The sequence below is a fragment of the Lycorma delicatula genome, chromosome 4 (genome assembly GCF_047948215.1).
Source record: "Lycorma delicatula isolate Av1 chromosome 4, ASM4794821v1, whole genome shotgun sequence".
Lineage (NCBI taxonomy): Eukaryota > Metazoa > Arthropoda > Insecta > Hemiptera > Fulgoridae > Lycorma > Lycorma delicatula.
In genome coordinates, this window is record NC_134458.1 from 99,139,334 (window position 1) to 99,162,240 (window position 22,907).

General features: G+C 27.8%; 1 protein-coding gene across 3 annotated transcripts in view; it reads right to left on the reverse strand.

Annotated features, from left to right (window-relative positions):
* Nucleotides 1–22,907, reverse strand: part of Cht6 (Chitinase 6) — a 277,698-nt gene that overhangs the window by 25,899 nt on the left and 228,892 nt on the right. For 2 of the 3 annotated variants that reach the window (XM_075363781.1, XM_075363780.1), the window contains exons 10-16: nt 22,669–22,820; nt 21,203–21,432; nt 17,269–17,391; nt 16,168–16,485; nt 13,963–14,080; nt 7,593–7,736; nt 457–795 (exon numbers count right to left, since the gene is read on the reverse strand). In XM_075363781.1, coding sequence (XP_075219896.1) covers nt 457–795; nt 7,593–7,736; nt 13,963–14,080; nt 16,168–16,485; nt 17,269–17,391; nt 21,203–21,432; nt 22,669–22,820 — 1,424 coding nt within the window. The remainder of the gene's footprint in view (nt 1–456; nt 796–7,592; nt 7,737–13,962; nt 14,081–16,167; nt 16,486–17,268; nt 17,392–21,202; nt 21,433–22,668; nt 22,821–22,907) is intronic. The other variant, XM_075363782.1, reaches the window with a different exon arrangement.

The following is a 22,907-nucleotide window of genomic DNA, read 5'->3' on the forward strand; positions in this document are numbered from 1 at the left end:
ATAAAATTTTGGAGTTTTAAATAACTTTATAAGTACTTTCATCGTACTAAAGCTCAATTTTCTATGACAGCTATACAAAAAGTGAAAAATTCATATTGGCAAAAACTACTTCCATTTTTTAATTTTCCCCAAAATTTAATCCCACCAGTGCACCATACACAGACATTAACAAAAATAACATATGAAACAAACACTTAGTTATAAAATTTAATAAAGTTTTTCTATTATGGTACTTTTTAAAATGTTAATTTAAAAAAAGATGATTTTCTAACATATTTAAGATAGGCACCATTATCAAGGTTAGTACTAAATACTCCACTAAAGAAAAAGATAACAATGAGCTCTGTAAGGCCTTTCAATGAAAACGTTGTGTGAGTTTTTAACAGTTAGTTTTAAAATGTTATCACATTTCATCATGCTGTTCAATGAAGGATTATTCTTTTTTTGTCTTTTTACCTGGAAGTTGTTGTGCGAGGAGAATAACTGCTAGAATCAGAACTAGTTGTTGTAGTGGGCCTACTTCTTTGTATGTTAGTATATTTTGGTCTAACATTAACATTCTCATGGTCTTCTTCATCGTCTTGACTTGGTTGTTGTTGCCGGTCAGGCCGTTTTCTTTCTATTACTTTATACCTCGGTTTAACATTCTCTCTTCCTTGCACTATATCTTCTTCATCTTCCACACCTTCATCTACTTCTTCTACGACTGGTTTATTACGATTAAGAGGTTTGTATTTGATACGTGAATGACCTTCATCAGAGGGTATCTCTTCTGGTGGTGGAGTTGTTGAAGGCCTGTAAATTGATATAAGTATGATCACAAAATTTATAGTAAACAACCATAAATGATGTACATTGAACACATTTCATAACCAATAAAATAAAAATGGTTAAGAGAGAATAGTGTAATCGATTATAAAACAATAAAAATAAACTATATTAAAAGTATTTAAAACTAAGTAGCAGTGGAAAGGTGCAAGGAAATTATAATGAAAATAATAAATTATCCAGTAAAGATATACTACTACTCATTCACAATATAACAACAGAAACATATATTCAATTGAATATGCAAAGCAAAGAAAATAAATAAACAAAATCTAGAACCAAACATGTAATATTAAATTTTTTCCTCACCTGTCTGATAGCTCTTTAAAAATTTTATTAATTCTGGCAACAATCAAATTTTACAGAATCATAATTTTAGAAAGAATTGGAGTCAACATTAAAGATGTAGAATTTTTTTGAACTTTGTACATTTAATTTAAAAAAAAATACATGCAAACATGCATAATAAAGTAATAATTTACAAATTTTCTGAGATCATATGTGATCTACACAATAATAAATAATATAGTCATTAAAAAAGTGTAACTTAATTGATGTACAATGAAAACTTAATAATTTTGTAATTTGTTTACAGTACAAATTATACTGAATTGGCTATGAAAGAATTTATAGAAACGAGCAGGAATGAGATAAAAACAGGTGATGAGTACTACAAAACCATTAGATTTTCAGATGATAGTGTCTTAATTGGTAACAATAAAGCAGAACTAAAAGATACCTTACACAATATGAACATGATTTAAATGAATAAATAAGGTGTGAAAATAAACATAAGAAAAACAAACATTTTAAGTGTATGATAGATGAGAAACAAAAAGCTTATTATTAGAAGGGGGGAAAACTACCCTTCAACACATATTACTTACTAACAATTTTATTAAATAACATATCAGCTCAGCATATTACTTCCAAGGTATTTATACATAGTAGCACATATTACTATATCTAAATACCTAGGAAGTAATATTTCACCAGATGGAAGAAGCTTAATAGAAATTAAAAATAGAATAGTGCAGGCTATAGAAGAATTGTTCAGAAAGATAAGTTTATTGGCATAAAAGAATACTGCTCTGATAACTAAGAAACACTTAGTGAAAAGTCTAATCTGAAGTATTTGTATATATATATGCATATATATGCCTCCAATTCATGGACCCTAAGATAAACAGAAAAGGATAAACTAAAGGTTTTCGAGATGTGGTACTACAAAACAATTTTAAAAGATTCTTGAAAAGATAGAATGGAAAACAAGGAGGTATTAACAAGAGTGGGTGAGAAATGAACAATAGTGAAAAAAGAAAAGTATGACTGGCAACTTGCTTCAAAATTCCAGCTGGTTTACTGCGTTGATAAAAGATTTGATGAAGGGAAGAAAGGTAAGAGGAAGACCTAAACAAGGATTCACAGATGGAGTGAAAAATTTCAAAAGGAATTTAAGAGAGGTTTTAAATAGAAAACTGTAAGGTCCACCAACCTTTGGGGTGAGGGGAAAAATTGTACATCAAAAAAACTATTAACTGATTAAATATTTAATGACACATTGAAATTAACAAAATTTTTTTCTTCAAAAGCTTTTTGAAGCTAATTATTAACCCCTTCTTCAGTATCCAACGGTATCGTTATTAACCATATCCTGCCTTGAAATAGTTTGAAAATCCCTTAAGAATGTAATCAAAATTTATCAAATTTATTTTGTATTTGATGTAATTGATTTTAATAAGTTTTTAAAATTTAGTTTTTTGCAATTTTTTATTATTCTATTGTGTTTACAAACAAATTAGATTTGATAAAAACATATTATCAAAGAAATCAATATTTTTGATTTCATATTTAAGGGGTTTCCTAAACTTTTTAAGATAGGTGTCAATAATTCAATTCTGCAAGATACTTCATTGAAGTGGACATAGATTTCAGAAGTATGATCCACAGACTACTCAAGTCACTTGTGTCACCTGAAGACAATGCATTACAGTTCAATACTTTAAAATAACTAGCTAGCAATGATGGATATAACACACTCATTGGGACATTACTGTACCAAAATAAAAATTAAGGTAGATAAACAAAACAAAAAATACATTACATCAACACATATAAACAAAAATTCAAAGAAAACAGTTCAAAAATTAAAAAAAAAAAAAATGTAATTTAGTGTGACCTTCAGAACAATAAATAATAAAAAACTCAACCATTTTTCACAGAAAGCAATCACCAAACACAATGACCTTGGAATAAATGTACTGAACTGTTCCAAATAGACAACGCTCTACACAAGTCAAATAGGATGGAGCTCAAAACAAACATATACTTAGCACACAAAAGTCTTCCATAGCAACATAGAGTTAACTACTGTCAATCAACTTACAGATGCAAATCACAAATCCACCAAATTTCAAAAACTTTATATTCTACACATTAAAAAAATCTGATGTGGACACCGTATGACTTCCTTGTACACCTATTAAATTACATATACACATTTTTTAAAATGAGAAGTACATAAAATTTTATTTCATTAATAACTTCTGATTTTTCATACTTTTTTTTGTTGTTATTATTGAATTATTATTTATCGTAATTTTTTTTTACAATCAGAGGTTAATAATTATTAATAAATCAATATATTTAAATAAAAAAAAGGAGATGAAGTCTGATCCAAACCGATGTGAACTTTTTACAAATTTATCAGTAAGAATAAGAAATTTAAAACAAAAATGTTTGTAGCATACAACAATCACTGTAAATATTTTATTAAAATTACTTGTAACACAAAACAAATTTTACTTTATGTTATTAGAAGTAACAGTAATATATTTATTCATATACAACCTAAAACAAAAAAGTGTAGGATAGAAAAAAATGACTGCCACACTGGCTTATAATTAATTAATGTTTAATGTAATATTAATTCAAAGTACATATTTCAGTAATAATGAACTATGTGTTTTATAAAAACATTCTTTAGTAAAAAATGTATTCATTAATCATTTAAATATTCAATAATTTGGTAATTAATACAAAAAATGTTTATGTAAAACCAGCATATATTTTTATTAGATTTTTCTTATATTTAGTATTCTTGTTTGCTATATATATACATATATATATATATATATATATATATTACTTAAATATTTTTATTCTGTGTCAAGAGAATATCTTTGTTAAATATTGTTATTAACTATTTCATTTCTTTACTAAGAACTAAAAGATTCTTGAGAAGAAACAAAACAAAGACCAAATAAAATAAGATTCTTAGAAGTTTCAAGACTGACTATTTACTGTGGTGGTAGTCAAGTTCATTTTTTAAATGGATAAAGAAAAAATTTATTTTTAATATAGCAATCAATTTTGCTTAAATTATTATATAATGACAAATAAAACTGATAGTAGAGTGTTGTTACTTTTAAATATTATAGAAAATATTTTGTGAACGTTAATTGAAATTCTTTACCTTTACCTTTTGTGTGTCTTCAGTGCCTCAACATTATGTAGCATAAGTATGAGATCAACAGAATCTTCTAACAATTTTCAAGTGAGAGACTATTTTTAAATTCCTACATCTATAAGTAATATGTAATAAGTGATGTGATCATACGATGAATGTTTACTATTTTTTTTTCTTTTTTTTTAATACTAATATTACAATTTTGACAAAATGATTTTACAGATAATTTTTTTTTTTAAATCCTCTTTTTAATGAAATCTTATATCATCGATGCCTTGGTTTACAAATGTCAGATTGGAATCTTTAATATCATACAGGGATTGAGTTTTGTTGCTTGCTTTTTTTTTTACAAAAAAAAAAATTATAAATTAGAATTTTAATTTAATTTTAATTTTTATAAAATTAAATTTGTTCAAATTCTATTTATGTATGTTTATAAAACAAAACATGCATACAAAACATTAATATAATAATTGTGAAAATATACCAGTTGTTGATTGAATGCAAAGATTCTTTGGTCAGCTTTCTGTAGCTTTAGCTGATATTTCTTTTATGAAAACGATTCAAATTTAAAAAAAATTGTAGGAAATGTAAAAATTTATATAAATGAGGTAGTCCATTTTTCTAGTAAGTGGCAATGTATATAATGTATTGTTTAATATAACAAGAGTCATATTAATTTGTTACTTTGTACTTACATAAACTTACTTAAATAACTTTCATAACTTACATATGACTTTGAGGCATTTGGAGTAGGAGCACTAGTTAGAATTATTTCTCTGTGAATAGTGTGTTCATTACATAGACAGTCCTTGTAGAAAACACAGTGAAGATTTAGCTTGTTAGGAATGAGTTTACTTGCATTTCCAAGGAATTGTCATGCTGATATGCAACAATGTATTTGGCTTACTAAGACAAAATAAGATACCTCTTCACTTTTCACTTTTCTCGGTATGCCTACCATGGAATGCTTTTTATTTTAGAGAATGAATGGCTATGTATGTAATTTCTGTTAGAAATTTGTGTTTCATGTGAAGTTGTCTACAACTGTTAGGTTATGACACCTAATATACATTTGAAATAATGCAAAATTAATTTATTATATTATAAGCAAAACATTAATTTATTCTTATTTTCACCAAAACAAACTTCAAGAGTTTGCTTTTTAGAAAAAAACTATTATATTCATAACATGAAATAATGCACCAGTATATTAAATTCAGAATTTAAAAAAAAAATTGTAAATGTATTTTGTTTGAAATGCATTTGAACACAAACTTATATGTTTAAGAAATTTAGAATTTTATTTCAATTTTTACAGTAACAGCATTTTTGTCTTAAGAAAGAAAAAAGTTACATTTTGTGTAAAACTGTTCTCCCAGATTTTTTTTTTTCTATCATATGAATGACTAATATTTTTTTAATATTTTTAATTGAGTGAAATTGAATGCTATGATGATTAACCACTAATATTGTAAAAACTTATAGCTTGCAGGGAAAATACAAACAGATATTATTAATTTTATTATCAAGAGGAATCTGGTTAAAAAAACATGGATTTTGCTATTTTATATTTATCTCAAACCATTCAGTCTTCATACCTGAAAATTGATTCCCTGAGCCACTTCAGATTTTGTGAATCTATCAGATATAATGATTGCAGTTTGTAGTATTATGTTCTATTCAGATACAACAGTGATGTATTCTTACAGTACAGTGAAATTTCACCTTTGCCCCAGATACAAAATTATTGTTATTTGGTTTTTTAATCAACATCTTCAAACTGGCCAGTGACAATACTATATAGTGCTAGAACAGTGTGCAGAACATCTGAAGACAGTATGATGTTTTTCACTTTTCATTGTCATAATAGTGTTAATGTTTTTCCTTATAATATTATAAAAGTAATAATACAAAAGTAATATTTTTTACTTCTGAATAATTTTATATTTTTAAAGCATTTTTTTATTTATTATTTATTTACTAAGTTCAAAATACTATTAATAAACATGAATGATGAACAATTAATTGAACTAGTGCAGTGCTTCATTACATCTGATAATTTGTGATTTAGGAAATGAAAAGTACATAATTTAAGTCATAAAGGGGAGAAAAATGTTTTGCCAACAAATAGTACTACTGTCCCGAATCTATTGGAACTTCAAAACTCTATGCAACAGTCCTTTAATGAATGATTCTATGATAAATTACATCCGCAATTGCCAGCGATTTTACTTTGCAGTGTTATTTTGAAAAATACAACACATCTTAATTTACATAACAAAATGTCTTGATCTGTGAAGTGGAAATTTTATAAATAATTTTTTTTTAACTACCTAAGAATTACAGTTTTACAACATTAACATTGTATTTTATTTTTTGTGAATAAAACATGTTTCTTCATTTTTTATTCTATTCTGATTACTAAAGCTACTATTATAATATTAAACAGTAATATTTTAAGCATTTATTATCGTGGAAACTGAGAAATAATTGTAAACAGTATTTCAATAAAAACATCAGATCCTAAATTATGATTATGTATGTGATAATTCCATGCTTACACAAAGGAGTTTAAAATTTAACTTTGTAAGTATGAATATTAAAAAAATGTATTTCCCTTACGTAAACAATCAGTTACCTGCTCCCTCAGTGGTATTGCTGTTATCCGGTTGGTATTTTGTTTTTTCAAATGAGGTTTTATTTAGTTAGCAAAAAACTGAATTATAATATGGTATTTTAAAATATTCAAAATATTTATCTTTGTTAAAAATAAGTTCTTAAAATATGTATTCTGCCTCAGTTTCTCTTTGTAACTGCACATCTTTCTTTTCTTACAACTTTCTTCCTCTTCTTTATCAGTTATTACAACTCTGACTGCCAGTTCAGTGTCAGAAAATTGGGCCATATTGGAGCAATCTGGTTTAATACTTCACAGCTAAAATACTGATGTGTACAAGTAATTGACTAAATAACTGTTATGGCATGGACAATTCATTGTGTGGGCACTGTTGTGTTTTGAATAGACCTTTAATCTTCATTCTTTATTTGAATTAATAAATAAAATAAAACATTATTATTTTTTTTTAATTTTATTCATTTATATTATTAGTAAGCTATTTTTTTTATTTAGAAATTTTATAGTACAAAACAATTTTCTAAGAAAAATTAACATTTGTAAACCAAAGTATAAATATAATAAAATAACAGCCCAAAGCAATGAAAGATATGAAATTTATATTTATCAATATGTCACAAAAAAATTAAAAAAGCAACTCCATCATGGAGTTCGTACCTTTCTCTATTAATAGTGACATATTGTGGTTTTCCCCTCCTGTAAGAAGAAGAAGATCCATCACCACCATCATCCCCTTCACCAGTATTCAGACCCTCATTCTGAGGACCTGATGGGCCATTCTTATAAGGTGACTGGTACTTCCTATAATACATGAGACAGAATAGACAAGAGAAAGAGAACAGAAAACAGAGTGATATATCACAGTGAAACTTCCATTACTTGAACTCTTATAATTACATTAAATTTTCTTTATTTTAAATAAAAATGTATAAATACTGTAGGGAGTTAATTTTATTTCTGTTACTTAGATGAATGTTTTAGTTTACTTTAAACAGATATAAAGAAAGCTTGTGAACACAATAGGCAAAAGGAAAATTATTCTTCAGAACAAAGTATTACAAAAGATTATTTAATCTCTAATTTATTAACATTCTCAGGTGGAAGGTAATTACATTGTTAATATTCTGATCGAAAAAGTTGTTAGGATATCTTTTAATGATCTCACTCATAGTGTTGAGCAATTTTGTTACTAATTTAAATTGCAATCAATCACTTTATTTGTAAAAAAAAAAATAGTCTAAATAGTCTTTAAAAAATCTTTACTTATATTGAAGAAATTAGCAAATAATTAAAAACAAATTCAAATTATGTAAACAAAATCTTACAGAAGTGATTAGTTTCATAAATAGATGTAGTGTAGATGGAAATCATTAAAAAATGATGGGTTCTTTTCTAAAGATTAGCTATACTAACAATTTAATGAGAATGATTTGTATTTACATCTTTAGTGTAAGATTTTAAATAAGTAAATAAATTTCAATTCTGATTGGAGCATAAAAATCTATGCATGTACATAATCATATCAATAAAAGATAAATTAGAAATATAAAAACAAGTTATAAAATAAAAAATAGATGTGTTTAGAGTTCATATTAATTATTTAAATACAAACACTAAAATAACATTAAGTAAATATAATAAAATATAAAAAATTATCATAGTTCAGAAACTATTTTGAGTGCATATTTTCATACATGTTGGTTGAAATGCAGATAAATTGTGTATGTTTTTTTAAAATTAGTATCATCTATAAATTCATCATCAGAATAACATTGTTTCGATAAAAGAAAACATTTTAATTGTATTTTACATAAATTATCAGCAAGATTTTTCAGATTGTCTGGCAATATTAAAAATGCCAATGCAAATATAATAAGGTCCTTTCTTGTAAGACGACGCATTCTGTTGAGTTATACGAAAATAATTTTATTGTCTGTTTTGGTAGAGTTGGGTATTGAGTGACTATTCTTTTTAGCAGATTGGGTTTATAAATATAAATATAAGGTTAAGTTAACACAGGTGCCAGGATAATGATCTGACAAACCATTTTTGTATCTTAAAATCTCGTTCTGATTTTTTGAAGGAGTTGTAAGAGATGACATAGTTCATACAAAAATATATGTAAACATAATAAACATTTAATAATGATAACAAGCTTAGAGTTTTATTGTGGCACTTAAGAATATAACAGTATGGCTTGATTTTATTATAAACAAAATCAATTTTATCATCCCACGATAACTTTTCATCTAATAAATCAATAAATTTCACTTTGTGGGAAATACAGAATAGATGAAATTCTATTTTTGGGTTATCTTTTCTAGACATGGATGTTCTTTTTTGGTGGGCAAGGTTTTATACCTTTTTACAGATAAAGAACTGGACAAAATTCAGAATTCATCTGCAATGTACACAAAGCCTTTTATGCTGATGTCTGTAAGGATAGATCTGTTATTCTTACCTAAAGACATTTGGAAAAGTATAACATGGTAATAATGGATGATGATTAGTACATATGATGAAGTCAAACAGATTAAATGAATTAAAATTGGAAGACATTAGTATGGAAAAAAAAAAATAGTTAATATTTAATTATAATTTATAATATTAAATATAATATAATTTCACTAGTATGACATTAGTATAGGAAGAAATTGGTATGATAAAAAAAAAAGTTGACCATTTAGCTCATATTTAATAAATCTTTTCTTTATGAACATAAGTTTAGGAAAATTTTCAGAACCATTGTTTAAAATTTCCAAATATTCATTTTAATGCATAGAATATACTGAGGATGTTAGCAAAACCCTCATAAATAGAAGACTGAAACTGTGAAAAAGAGTACACAAATGAAAATTAAAACATCTCACCAAAGCTAATAAAGATAAACTGGTAATAATACAATGAAGGGGGTGAAATATGAAATACATATCTAGACAGTCAAACATTATATTGGAAAGCTGAAATAAAGAAAAGAAGAAGAAAACTTTGGAATAAATTGAAATAATATATGCAGTTTAATCTAAGAGGAAAATGGAAAAGGAGAAGTACAAGACAAGAAATACAGTATGAAGTGGCATGTAATACTGACTGTTCCAACTTTTTCACTAAAAACCATTTACATTACTACATTCTTTTGAGTTTAGGAAAAAATATTAACAATGCATTTCAGATGTGTAAATGAATAATATAAAACTGCTTGTTATTTATTTATTAGTATTATGTATCTTTACTTTTAGCAACATAAGTGTTGGTTTATAAATATATTTTGTACCAAAATGTATTCAGATGCTCATAATATCTCTGCAGATTGCAATATGTATTTACTTCATGTTGTATTGTTACCATGTAACCTGGTTTAATAAATCAGTCAATATAATAAAAATGGGTAGGAAAAAGAGAAAATTAAATTTAAAACAATAAAACTGGCTATATTCAAGCCATTATTCTCTACCAAACTAACAAACTTCATTTACAAGTTACCTTGTAACTGTAACTATCTTTTGTATTATAATAATAGTAGAAGAGAAGCCATTGTGCCAGTTGTCTTTATTTTTTTGGATGTTTTGACACAAAGGACATATGTATCATAAAGCATTACAAAGACTATATAAAAGATCAATGAATCAGAAACAGACAATTGATTAATGTACTTGTATTCTACTTTTTTCACTAAAACTTATACTTACTAATGAACTTTGAAGTTAACAAAAATTATTTAGTGGACACAATTAAATTTTCTATTAACTAATAACATTTTAATTTCATGTAATGGAAGCTTGACAACTGTTTGTGTCAAGAGAAAGAGACAATAATTATGTGCTAATACAAAACTAATTATGTAAAATTAAACAATATCTCCGAAATAAACAGCAAAAGTAATAAAATATCTGATACAATTATCTGTTTAAAAATTAAAAATAGAAATTTTGTTTTCTTAAACAAAATTTCTATTTTTAATCTAATCTAAATGTGTCTTATTAACATTCTTTTGAGTTAATAACCACAAGAGCTCGTTGAAGCAATGACCTATTTCATAACAGAAATGGGGTTGCTTTACATGTCTATCATAGTTTTTCTTATGACTGTGATGTGTATAAAACCTCTGAGGTACAAGAAGAACCAGTAAATTTGCTTTCTCTGAGTGTAATGATGTTTATTTACTATATAGTCAATCGAGAAAGTAGAGTGAATCAATCGAGTAGAGTGAATAGTCACTTACAAGACTGAATATCATTTTAATTTTGGTAGGCTTAATATGGTGATATTTGGCTTAGGTAGAAAGGAATCCACTAATCTCTTCATTTTTCCCCGGCAGTAAGCCTGAAATAGGATGCTTGTTATTGTTATAAGAGGCTGCTATTTTCAAGAGTGACTTGGGAGTCATATCAATTTGCCTACAGCTATTATGGTTATGTCATTTAATTACACCTTATTAACTGGATTAAGTAGGATATGTATCTTCCTATGAGTTTATGTGTGTGTATGTATGTGTGTGAGTGTGTGTATGCATGTGCATGTGTAAAATCAAAACATCAAAATAAATTTACATAAATTATGCAATAATAAAGTGTAAGATATAAACAGTTCATTTATATAATTTGTTATGTACTCTTTTTTTGTTAAGCAACAAATCAAATTAATTCCAAATCACAGCCATAAATTAAATATATCACTGTAAATAGAAACTGAAAAATTCATTAATTGTGTTAACTTCCTCTTCTATTATTTCTCTATTTGAAAAACATAAATAAAAAATTAAAAGTGATTTTAAAACAGCATCAATTTTGTGGTCATTCAATGAAGTAAAAAAAAAGCACTTGGGTTTAAAAATGGTGGTTGTTTTATACTTTTAGGAAAAAAATTTAAAATCAGAAAAACTTAGATGGTAGATGGTTAAGGTATATGTACTAAGTAAATTCACAGACATACATGCTCAGTAAATAAAAGCATAATGTCCTACTGCATGTCAGAGATGTAGTAAAGGAAAAAGAATTCATAAAATTAAAAAAAATTATACATACCTTGATTACAAATGTTCCTGCTTATATTCTTCAAAATGCATGCAAATATTTAAAGTAAAAAAAGAATAAAATATATAATCTTATTTAGTCTTTCACATAAAAAATTGGTGCAATTTAAAGTATAACAGAGAGAATGTAATATTCATATGTTACCATACAAAAATAATGTGTTGGATAGTAAATAAATAGGCAGTGTATATGAAAAATATAAATAAATTAATAAATAAAATATTTGAAACCTTTAAATATGTGTATATATATGATTTAGAAATAAATAAACTTTTATAGTAATTGCAAAATAGCAAGAATTCATCAATTTTATGTAAAATACACAATAAAGTATTTACACTTCAATAACACTTAGATATGGGTTAAAAAAAATTAAAATTTAACTAGAACTGCTAAAAAATTCTTAAATACTATTCTAACCTTATATTCATTCTATCTTATTTATGTATTAAATCATGGTTTTAATAGTCACGTTATAAATTTCATTACCTTGATAAATCTCATCACCTTTTTTCATGATGGATTATTAAGTATGCTGCAATTCATCAATCATAGTTTTATATTCAAATAGTAACTCTTTTTGTTGCATTTTTATAACTTCAGTGGTACATGCTTCATTTGGAAATCTATACTTTTGGTTTACGTTACTAGAATTAAATTTTATTATGAATAAACCTTGACTGTACACTTATTTTTGAGGTAACAAACTGCCTGGTTATTCATTATTATTATTATTTTAATTCAACAGATTTCCTTTGTGTTTTATAATTGCTATTATAAATAATTATAGTGAGAGTACAATGCCTTACCTAAATTCAGTTTTCATTTCAAATCTATTCACTAAATTCTAATATTTTACAAGTATTTTAAGTTTATAAAACAATTAAGCTTCAATTTTCTTATGGTTCATTGAAAAAAGTTAGATCTTTAATTGGAGTAAAATTATATATTATTTTTCTGAATATTATTTTAAACATCTTAGGTCAACCTTAGTGTCAGGGTAACAAGAAATTTATTTATTCACATAAAATTATATTAGACAAAATAAAAATTAATAATACTATATTATTCACAATGAAAACATCACAGCTCCAATAAAGCTAATAACCAAGACATCCTTTAGGATAATTGGTAAAATCTTCAAATTCAGACATAGTAATTTTACAACTAGTCACAGCTATTTACTGAAACAGATGATACTGATTAGCAAACAATTCAAAAGCATCTGTATATTTACATTGTCTGTCATATTTTTTCTTATGACTGATGTGTATAAAACCTCTGAGATACATTCCCCTTAGGGGAAGACTCCCGCCTAGTGACGTTCCGGTTGCCACCCCCCTCCTGTTTCTAGCCTTGTTGGGCTTTAATGGGAGTCATCTATCACCCTCTGACTTTTTATATCTCATAGTAATAAGCCTGGCCTCGTTGGGGTGCCACCGGTGTAAATGACTCGGTAGACATTTGCATCAGTGATTTATTAACTCAGCTTTTGCCTTCACTGTAGGCCTCGTCCGGACCTCTGAGGTACAAGAAGAACCAGTAAATATGCTTTCTCTGAGTGTAATGATGACTCTGGCATTACAGAAACCATGTTTCTTGAAATAATTTAATAAGCCAGACGTCTGCAAAAAAAGTGCTTCGAAAGTTGGTTATTAATTGTTATTAATAACAGTTGTCAGTTGGTTATTAATACCAACTGATAAAATTTTATCAACTCAAAATCAGTTTCACTCATAGAAATATGTGATCTGTCCATCCTGCTAGTTTTTAAAGTTATATGTTCCATTTAGATATATTTAGATGCCTGCTGATTTTTTTTAAATTTATTTATAATTTACATCATTTTTTTATAATTTATATTAAATTTTTATTCACAGTTTACCTACATTTAATGCTTAACCATAATTAACCAGAAACATAATTAAAAAATTAATGATGTTAACTATATTAAATTAATCATGTTAACATTATTATTGTAATAATAATATTACCCTGGTGTTAGTACTCTGTTGTATAAGTTACGGCTAATGGTAGATGGTGGTGTTACATCACTGTAACCACCTCCAGCACCAGCATTTTCTAATTGTTTCTCAAGTTCAGCCACACCACCTGCAAAAGAAGAGAAATTACCACTATTAAATGGGTTTAAATGATACAAAATGACAATATACGAAAGAACCTTTCTAGTTAGTAGTTATCTATATGTAGTTTTCTAGTTAGTAGTATCTATATGTGTCGGACCATTACATTAAGCATTTTTTAAATTCTGAATGGTGTAAATTAAAAATATACTCGTATAAATTTGTGTTTACCATCACACTTGTAAAATGAACTATATTGTTACCACAATTTGTGGTAGGTAATGAAGCTATTATTTTTGTGCCATAATTTGAATATATATGAGTATTTTAAATATAAGCTGAATATGTAACTTAAATGTATTACCTTTCTAATAAAATCATCGCATTTGAATTTTACTTATTTGTTAATTACATTCTCATTGCTGTTGTGTTTATTATATGAATTTTCTCAAAAGGAAGGCATTTAAATTTGTTTTATTTTTAATATTTATACAACTTCTATAATTGAAAAAAAAAATTATTATCGATAATGTGATCAGTGTAATTCAATATCTGTTTATTATATTTATATGATTGTAAATATCTCTGAAAATATTTTTTTTAAATTTCTATTTATCATTTCTATGCAGAATTTTTATACAATTGTTTTCTGTGTTTTATTTTATAAACTCCTGCTTTTTTACAAATATAATTCGATTTTTTATTGATTATTCTATTGTTAATTTTAAAAGAAATTTTATAATTAATTAAATCTTTTTTCTTTTTTTTGTTGAAATTATACATGTATTATTACACAAATTGATTAGTTATTATGTTTTTTATTACTAGTTAGTCAAATTCTGAATTTAATTGTAAATTAATATATTAAATACCACATCATCTTCAACCACTTTCTAAATATTCCACCACTTTCTACACCAAATTAAAAAAAAAAATCACCACTGATATCAGGATGAGAACAGCATCACCGATCACTGAAAGTGACTTGGAGAACAACTGAAAATTTTACAAACTAAGTTATTAAAAATAATGTGTTTATTAAATTTGGTTTGGTTTGTTTTTTAAATAATATAATATTTATTTATTTATATTATTCTATAATGTAATATCATTTTATTTATATAATATTCTTATTTTATAATCTGTGTATTAATAATTTTTAACTTCCCGCTATTTTTTTTTATATTTTCTATAATTATATATCACAATTGGGCTCTGTTTATAAACAATAAATTGTATTATGTTACTTAATTATTAGAATTTTTGTAATAACATTTTTTTGTCATCAAAAGTTAATTACAACTCAAATTTCACAGTTGGTAAGATCATCATTACTCAATTGTTCATTTATAAAATCAATTATAAATCAACTGCATTAGCATCCCAGTAGTTGACTACTTTCTTTCTTTTTCCTAATTAGCCTCTGAGAATTACCATTCAGGTATTACTACAGAGGATGAACGAGGATGATATGTATGAGTGTAAATGAAGTGTAGTCTTGTACAGTCCCAGTTTGACCATTCCTGAGATGCGTGGTTAATTGAAACCCTACCACTAAAGAACAACAGTATCCACGATCTAATATTCAAATCCATATAAAAGTAACTGCCTTTACTAGGACTTGAATGCTGGAACTTTTGACTTCTAAATCAGCTGATTTGGGAAGACACATTCACCACCAGACCAACCCGGTGGGTTAATAATTGACCACTGGTACAAACGTTACACAGGAATCACCTTGACTGTAATAAACAATAAATTTAAATGGACCTAACATAAATATTTTTCATCCTTTCCAGAAACTAATAGGCAAATAAAGCTATTTTATCTTTAACCTTGGATTAAGTGAATTGAAAAAAAATTGAAGAGTTAAAATTTTATAAGATTTTACAAATCATATAAATTCTTGAGTGAAATATTAACAAAGGCAAAAAATGCAAAGATAAAGTATTGTTGAGTAAGGTTTTTTTGGAATACTAGTCTTAAATCTAGTTTATTACAACCTTTCATTCACTTTTGCACAATAGTGAACCCAGTGAAACACAAATGTAAAAAAAATCTTATAATCTGAAACATAGAATCAGTAAAAGAGTTATTAAAGGAAAGAATGGTTACCTAATTTTTTAATTAACATAATCAGCTGTTTTATGGCTTGTGGATCTTCTTCTGCATGATCATAATCATCTTCTTCCTCTACAACTTCTTCCACTGGTGGTGGAGGAGTTGTAGTTGTGGTTGTGGTGGTCGTTGTATAACGAATACCAGTTGATTTAGCAGTCGCTGCAGTGAATTTTAATCTTGGATTACTTGTTGTAGTAGTCGGTGTAGTTGTAAATGAAGCAGCTGTAGTCGTTGTTTTTGGTTCCTTTTTCTCTTTACATAACACATTACGTGCAAAATCACATGAATCAGCAGCTTTATTGAAAAATAAACCTGATTTAAACAAACAAAAAATATCAAAATAGAACCAAGAACAAATAAAAATAGAAGTAAATATGACTGCATATATGTGCATACACAAACATATTTCACAGGAGAAAACCATAATGGTGTAATAAATAAATATATTATTTATATTACATAATAAATATATTAGTATTATTATAGAACATGTGTATAATAAACAATTCTTTACACACACGTGCATGCGTGAGTGAAGAACGAGAGAACTTGGTTTAATTTAAAGAAATTTTGATAATACACCTACAAGTGATTTTCTTCATAAATAGGTCTTCCATTCTCAGTAAAAGTTCATTATTTCTTTGTCAAATTAAATTAGTTCTTTTTTTGTATTTTTCAAATTTGTTACACAAAAAGAAAAAACATAATAATAAAAAAAGTACAGTTTGAAAATATATATTCATTTTCTTTCAATCTCTTTTGCAAATATTTTAAGAAATACTATAATTCATTTATCTTATATAAAGAAGTTATTAATATCTGGTCTTGTGTGTAGCAGACATTGATTCTGCTGACTGATGAGTAAATTATTACCATGGTGACGCTCCTGGATTACTTCATGCAGAACAGAAAAAATTAGGGCACACTTCTTTGTAGAATGTTCAATAAAATACCAGGCAATATAATTCAAAAATTTTTTTTCAATAAGTCATTTTTATTTAGATAATAAATTAGAATAATATTATATATTAGTTTTTAACATAATGAAAGAATAATTGTTGAATGACCAAAATATTCATGCAATAAATAACATACCTGATGGACATGTAAACTGATGAGCTACAATTCCTAAGTTTGATGGTCCACTATCCAAACACCAAAAGTATTTTTTACAATCTCTAGGATGGGGGAAAAATCCCTCATCTTTGCACACAAAATCTAAAAGAAAATTGAAAAAAAAACAAAATAAATACAATGAATAACAAATATAACAGGATCAGGATGAATAATGATTGTAAATAACACATTACCTTGATTGTTGATAGAAAAATATATATATTTTCAATTGCAAAAAGGAGGGTGGATAATATGTACTTTTAAGCTTACATCCAAATGCCTAATATTAATAATATAAAATCTGGCGGCAAATTGTTAAAAATAATTAATTACTGAAATGTACACACAATTATGTTGTACTTTAGCATGGATTTAGAGGCTTAGCCTTGCTTGATCAGCACAGCAATTAGAGGGTTACTGAATGGTCATCAACAGAAGCAAAGTCTGCAGAAAACGGTGCACAGGAAGTCCTCCGCAGCAAGGATACACTTGCTCTAAAGGTCCTAGAATTTTTATCATGAGTCTAGCAGGGTTCAATGTATACTCATAAAATCATATATGGTGGAAAAAGATCAAGGATAAGGGAAAGAGTGTATAGTGAGAAAGAAACTACTGCGTAAGATAAACAATGATAACCAAAGTATATCTCAATGCCTCCACCAGGCAGAAAATTACTTAATCGATTATTAATGATTAAATTAAGTGTGATCATATTATTTGTATTGATGTACTTAAATAAGCATATATGTTGCTATAAAATTCCTGTTACTACAGAAATCAAAGAACCACTGAAGAAGAGGCTCACAATTCCTAAAGCATTAATCTGACCTATCCTGGAATTATGTAGTGTGTGAACGTATTCAATGGACTATACATTTTTCAGCTAGATTTTGATAATAAAATTATTAACTCAGGATATTATCCTACTGAGTTACAGTAAGTAGAAAGCAGTGTGTGTAGAGTATAGTTTTCCAACAAAGAGTTTCATTAATCTGTTGCTTTCTGTCCAAGTCTTTCTTAAGATTGTGATGCATGTAAATTAATTGACAAAAGAAAATAGCCAGAACTAATTTTCTGGTAGTAATGATGTTTACTACAAAGACAGTTCCTACAAACTTAACAAATAATCTGAGATTCTTATTTTTATGAAAACTGGATTTCCAATAACCACAAGTTTGCAACTATGGTAATTATAAATCTCAGTTTAGGGCAGTTGAATAAATAAATTAATAAGTTTAGAAATAAATCTTAATAGTAATGAGTTCTAAACTGCTTGAAAACTTAGCAGATTGTTGAATAATAGATTGCTCATAACTATAACCAAACAGAACTATGATGACTGTATAACTATATTATTTATTTACATTTGTACTCTGTATTCACATAATCTTTTTGGTGCAATAAATTAATACTGAGTTTCATCTAATAAAACTTTTATCACAATCATACAACAATGATCACTATGCACTCTAAGATGACACATGCAACAAAGACAGGATATGAATATGATACAGACAGAAGTGTAAATAGGTTTTTAAATATTTTTTCATGGCTGGTAACAGGGAGATTCATAAATAATGCAATACAGATTTAAGTGTGAACCTTCCTTAAGAGTAATGATGTTCATTATACAATGTATGTATATATGTTGAACAGACTGAAGGTGTTTCTTATATGTGCTTCATTGAAGTTGGCTTGGCTAGCAATATATAAAAATGTGAGAATTTCTGGCTCAGTAAAAAGGCAACAGAAACTACTTACTCCTCACTTTCCTAAGTAAGTCTGGAATAAATATTTGTTATCTTAAGAATGGCTATGCCAATTTCAAGAGTAATATCACATGTTATCCTAGTCTTTCTTAAGACTGTGATGCATGTAAATTAATTGACAAAAGAAAACTCAACAGTTAAAGCATTAATATCTGTAATAGTTTTCTACATGAAAACAAAGCCAAGATATTTTCCAATGAAATCATATTCAAAGTGATGGAAACTATATCTACAGTCTGATACTTCAATGAATACAAATTCAAACAAATTTAGTCCCTTGATAAAATACCTATGATCAATGTCAATATTTTTTGACTGTATATAAAATACATTTACAGAAGATTTCTAGTATGATAATGTACAAGTGTTCAACTTAAAAGAACACCCATCACTCAGTAGTTTGTACTAAGAACATATTTTTTTAAAGTTCATATATATATTGGTATGAGTTGAATAAAATAATATGGGAAATCTTGATACAACTAGAGCTGGAGTGGGGGTAACTGTTCTTTGCCTGCACATTTAAGTATTGCCAGCCTATGTTAAGCATTGGTTTTTGAACAAGGTTATGTAATCATGTGTTGTTTGTTAAAATACACTTAACTGTTGAAGAAAGTGTATTTGTGATGAAAAATTAATATGAGACAAAATCTCATGTTGTGTGTTGATGAAAGTTCCGGGAATAATTTGAAAAGGAAGCATCAGTGAAAAAGGTTATTCAGAAGTTAGAAAAAAATTCTGTAAAACAGGTTCGGTTTTAGACCAGAAATGTGCTTGTCACAGGTCAGTTTTAATGACGCAGGTTGTACAGGACATTAAAGTGGCAATTACAAAACCTCCTCATAAATTTTTGTGGAAACTAAGCTGGGAAAAGAACATTTTACTAGGTTCATCAACCAGGTTGGTCTAGTGGTAAACGCATCTTCCCAAATAAGCTGATTTGGAAGTTGAAAGATCCAGTGTACAAGTCCTAATAAAAGCAGTTATTTTTATACGAATTTGAATACTAGATCGTGGATACTGGTGTTCTTTGGTGGTTGGGTTTCAATTAACCACACATCTCAGGAATTGTGGAGACTGTAAAAGACTACACTTCATTTACACTCATACATATCATCCTCATTCATCCTCTGAAGTAATACCTGAACGGTAATTCCCGGAGGCTAAACAGAAAAAAAGAAAGGTTCAGCCCACATTGCAGTGAAGAGTATGCTGAAATGTTTTGCTTATTGAATGCAGGTTTTCCAAAAACTAATTAATGCTGATTGTACTAAAACGGTTCACTACTGTCAGTGGTTGAAGATTCATCACTGGTAACACTGGCATTTTAGATCCAGAGTTTTTCACAGATGAAGTGTAATTTCACCTTGGTGGGTATTTTAATAGTCAGAACTACCGGACCTTTTTTTCCTGTTTAGCCTCTGAGAATCACCGTGAAAAATAGGTGTATGATGTGCGGTTTAAAGGCAATGAATAATAAATAGTATCCTTGTTTTTGAAAAAACTGTGGATGCTGCCATCTACCGAGAAATTATCCAACAGTTCATAGCCTTACCGCAACACAGGATGACCATGACTGCTGGTTGCAACAGAATAGTGCCACTTGCCATGCAGCTCATTCTTTTATGGAGATTTTACCGGATTTTTTTGGCAAAAGAATCATTTCTGAAGGTTTATAGCCACCAAGATTCCCTGATCTGGCTAGTTCAGACTTCTTTTAGTGGGAGGGTTACTTAAAAAAGTTGTTTATAGGAGCAATCTACATATGCTTACACCAAAAAAATCCTGTAACATCTCCATAGAAGAATCATTTCTAAAGGTTTGTGGCCACCAAAATTTCCTGATCTGACTAGTCCAGACTTCTTTCTGTGGGGGTTACTTTAAAAAAAATTGTTTATGGGAGCAATCTACACATGCAGAAATTGAAGACAAACATTACCAATGCCATCCAGGAAATAGACAGGGTACAGCTAACAAGAGTAGCCAGGAGCATGGTCAAACATGTTGGCAAGCGCATAGAAGTGGATGGACATCATTTTCAACACCTTTTGTAAATTATTATGTGTTTGCCACTAAACTATTTGTAGACTAAACTAAATGATGGAGCCTCTTTTAAAAGTAGAACATTCTGTATTTTAACCAACCGCTTCCTGGATCAGGTGTTGTAGGTGGTTCTGGAGTAGTAAGAGAATTGGCTACATTCTGGTGGGAAGTAGTTGCAGCAGATGTTGCTATTCGTTGAGTAGTTGAGCTGCTTCTATGTAATGTTGACTTTAACTTTGTTGGTTTTGATGGTCTCCTTTGTAATGGTGTAACTGGCAATGGTCGAGCTGTTTTTACTTCATTTGTAGAACTTGATATGGCATTACTTGACCTAAAAACAAAATTACACTTTTATTTTTACAACAGCACTGAAAAAACAGCTGAAGAAACAATTACAGAAAGAACTTGGTTTATAAAATTAATAATAGAAGGAGTAATAGTATCTCAGAAAAAATTGATTAGATAAGCAAGTGAAAATATAAAAAAAGAAAGAAGGATGCTGAAGTATACATTTATAGAGAAATATGATATTAAGGAAAATAGATTACAGAGTGATGAAATTTGTTTCTCCAAAGATTACAAAAATGAGTTATATATTTTTTTAAAGATAGTCATTTGTACTGTAATCTACACATTGCTGTAGACAATACCTTCATAATTTATATATTGGTAGAAGTGTACAGAAAGAATGGGGGCTAGCCTTCACAGAAAATCACTTATCCTTCCCCCTGATATAATAGTTGGTGGAAATATCTGATTGAACAGATTTGGTGTGAATTAGACATAGTTTGAGTCCTACTAGAAAGTGTGTTTTCCCTTTATTCATTTCACAATGTTCATGGAACATTGTGAAATGAACATTCCAGTTGAGTTCTGCTGAGAGCAATACATTTTTGAGAATGTGTTTTAGGATTCACAAAGGATTTTGGGTATGAGCAATGCTACCATAAAGCTGTCATTGAGTTCCAGTTAATTCACTGCACAAGACACACCTAATCTACAGAGAGTAACCGACCACGGGGATCTGATCCAACCTGGGATCACCTATTTTGTAACATGAGATCCCTGGTCTAGTCTGATAGTGTGAAGCAGAACAGATATTAAATTAGGTAGAGAACCTGAGCAGAGCAAAGCTTCTTTTCCCTTAGTTTGGAATCACAAACTTTTTCATTTCTCTGTTCAGTAAGGGCCACCACTAAACTCACAATTCCAAACCTCAGTTGGTTGTCACATCTGAATGATAGTTTGAGATTATAGCCTTGATGAGGGGATAACAACTACTGTATGTAAATAAAAATGTTTTCTATTTCCTGTAGAAAATAAAATTCTGGTCCATGCTTGCACTTGGATAGTGATCAGTTAAACACCCAAGTGCTTTCACAAGATTTAATAAAACAATTAAAACTTTTTCAGCAATGAGTTGAGTGATACATTAATTTTTATATTGTATTTCTACCACAAATTATTTTGCGGCATAATTATTACAATATAATTTACTATGAATGTAAAATATTTTAATTATAAATTAGGTTGTAATTTTACAAAAATTAAAAAATAAATAACGTACTTTCTATTAGATCCACCAGAGCTTCCAAACAGAGCTTCTTTACCAGCTTCAATAAGAGGATATGGCCGGTTATGGCAAGTTCCTCTGAAGTCATCATTATCAATTGACCAGAACATAATACCACCAAGATTTTTGTCATTAACATATCTTGACTGAAAGTAAATAATAAAAGGTAATAGTAGAAAAGTCAACTACATAAAACAAACTTACTGAAAATTAACAACAAATAAAACTATATC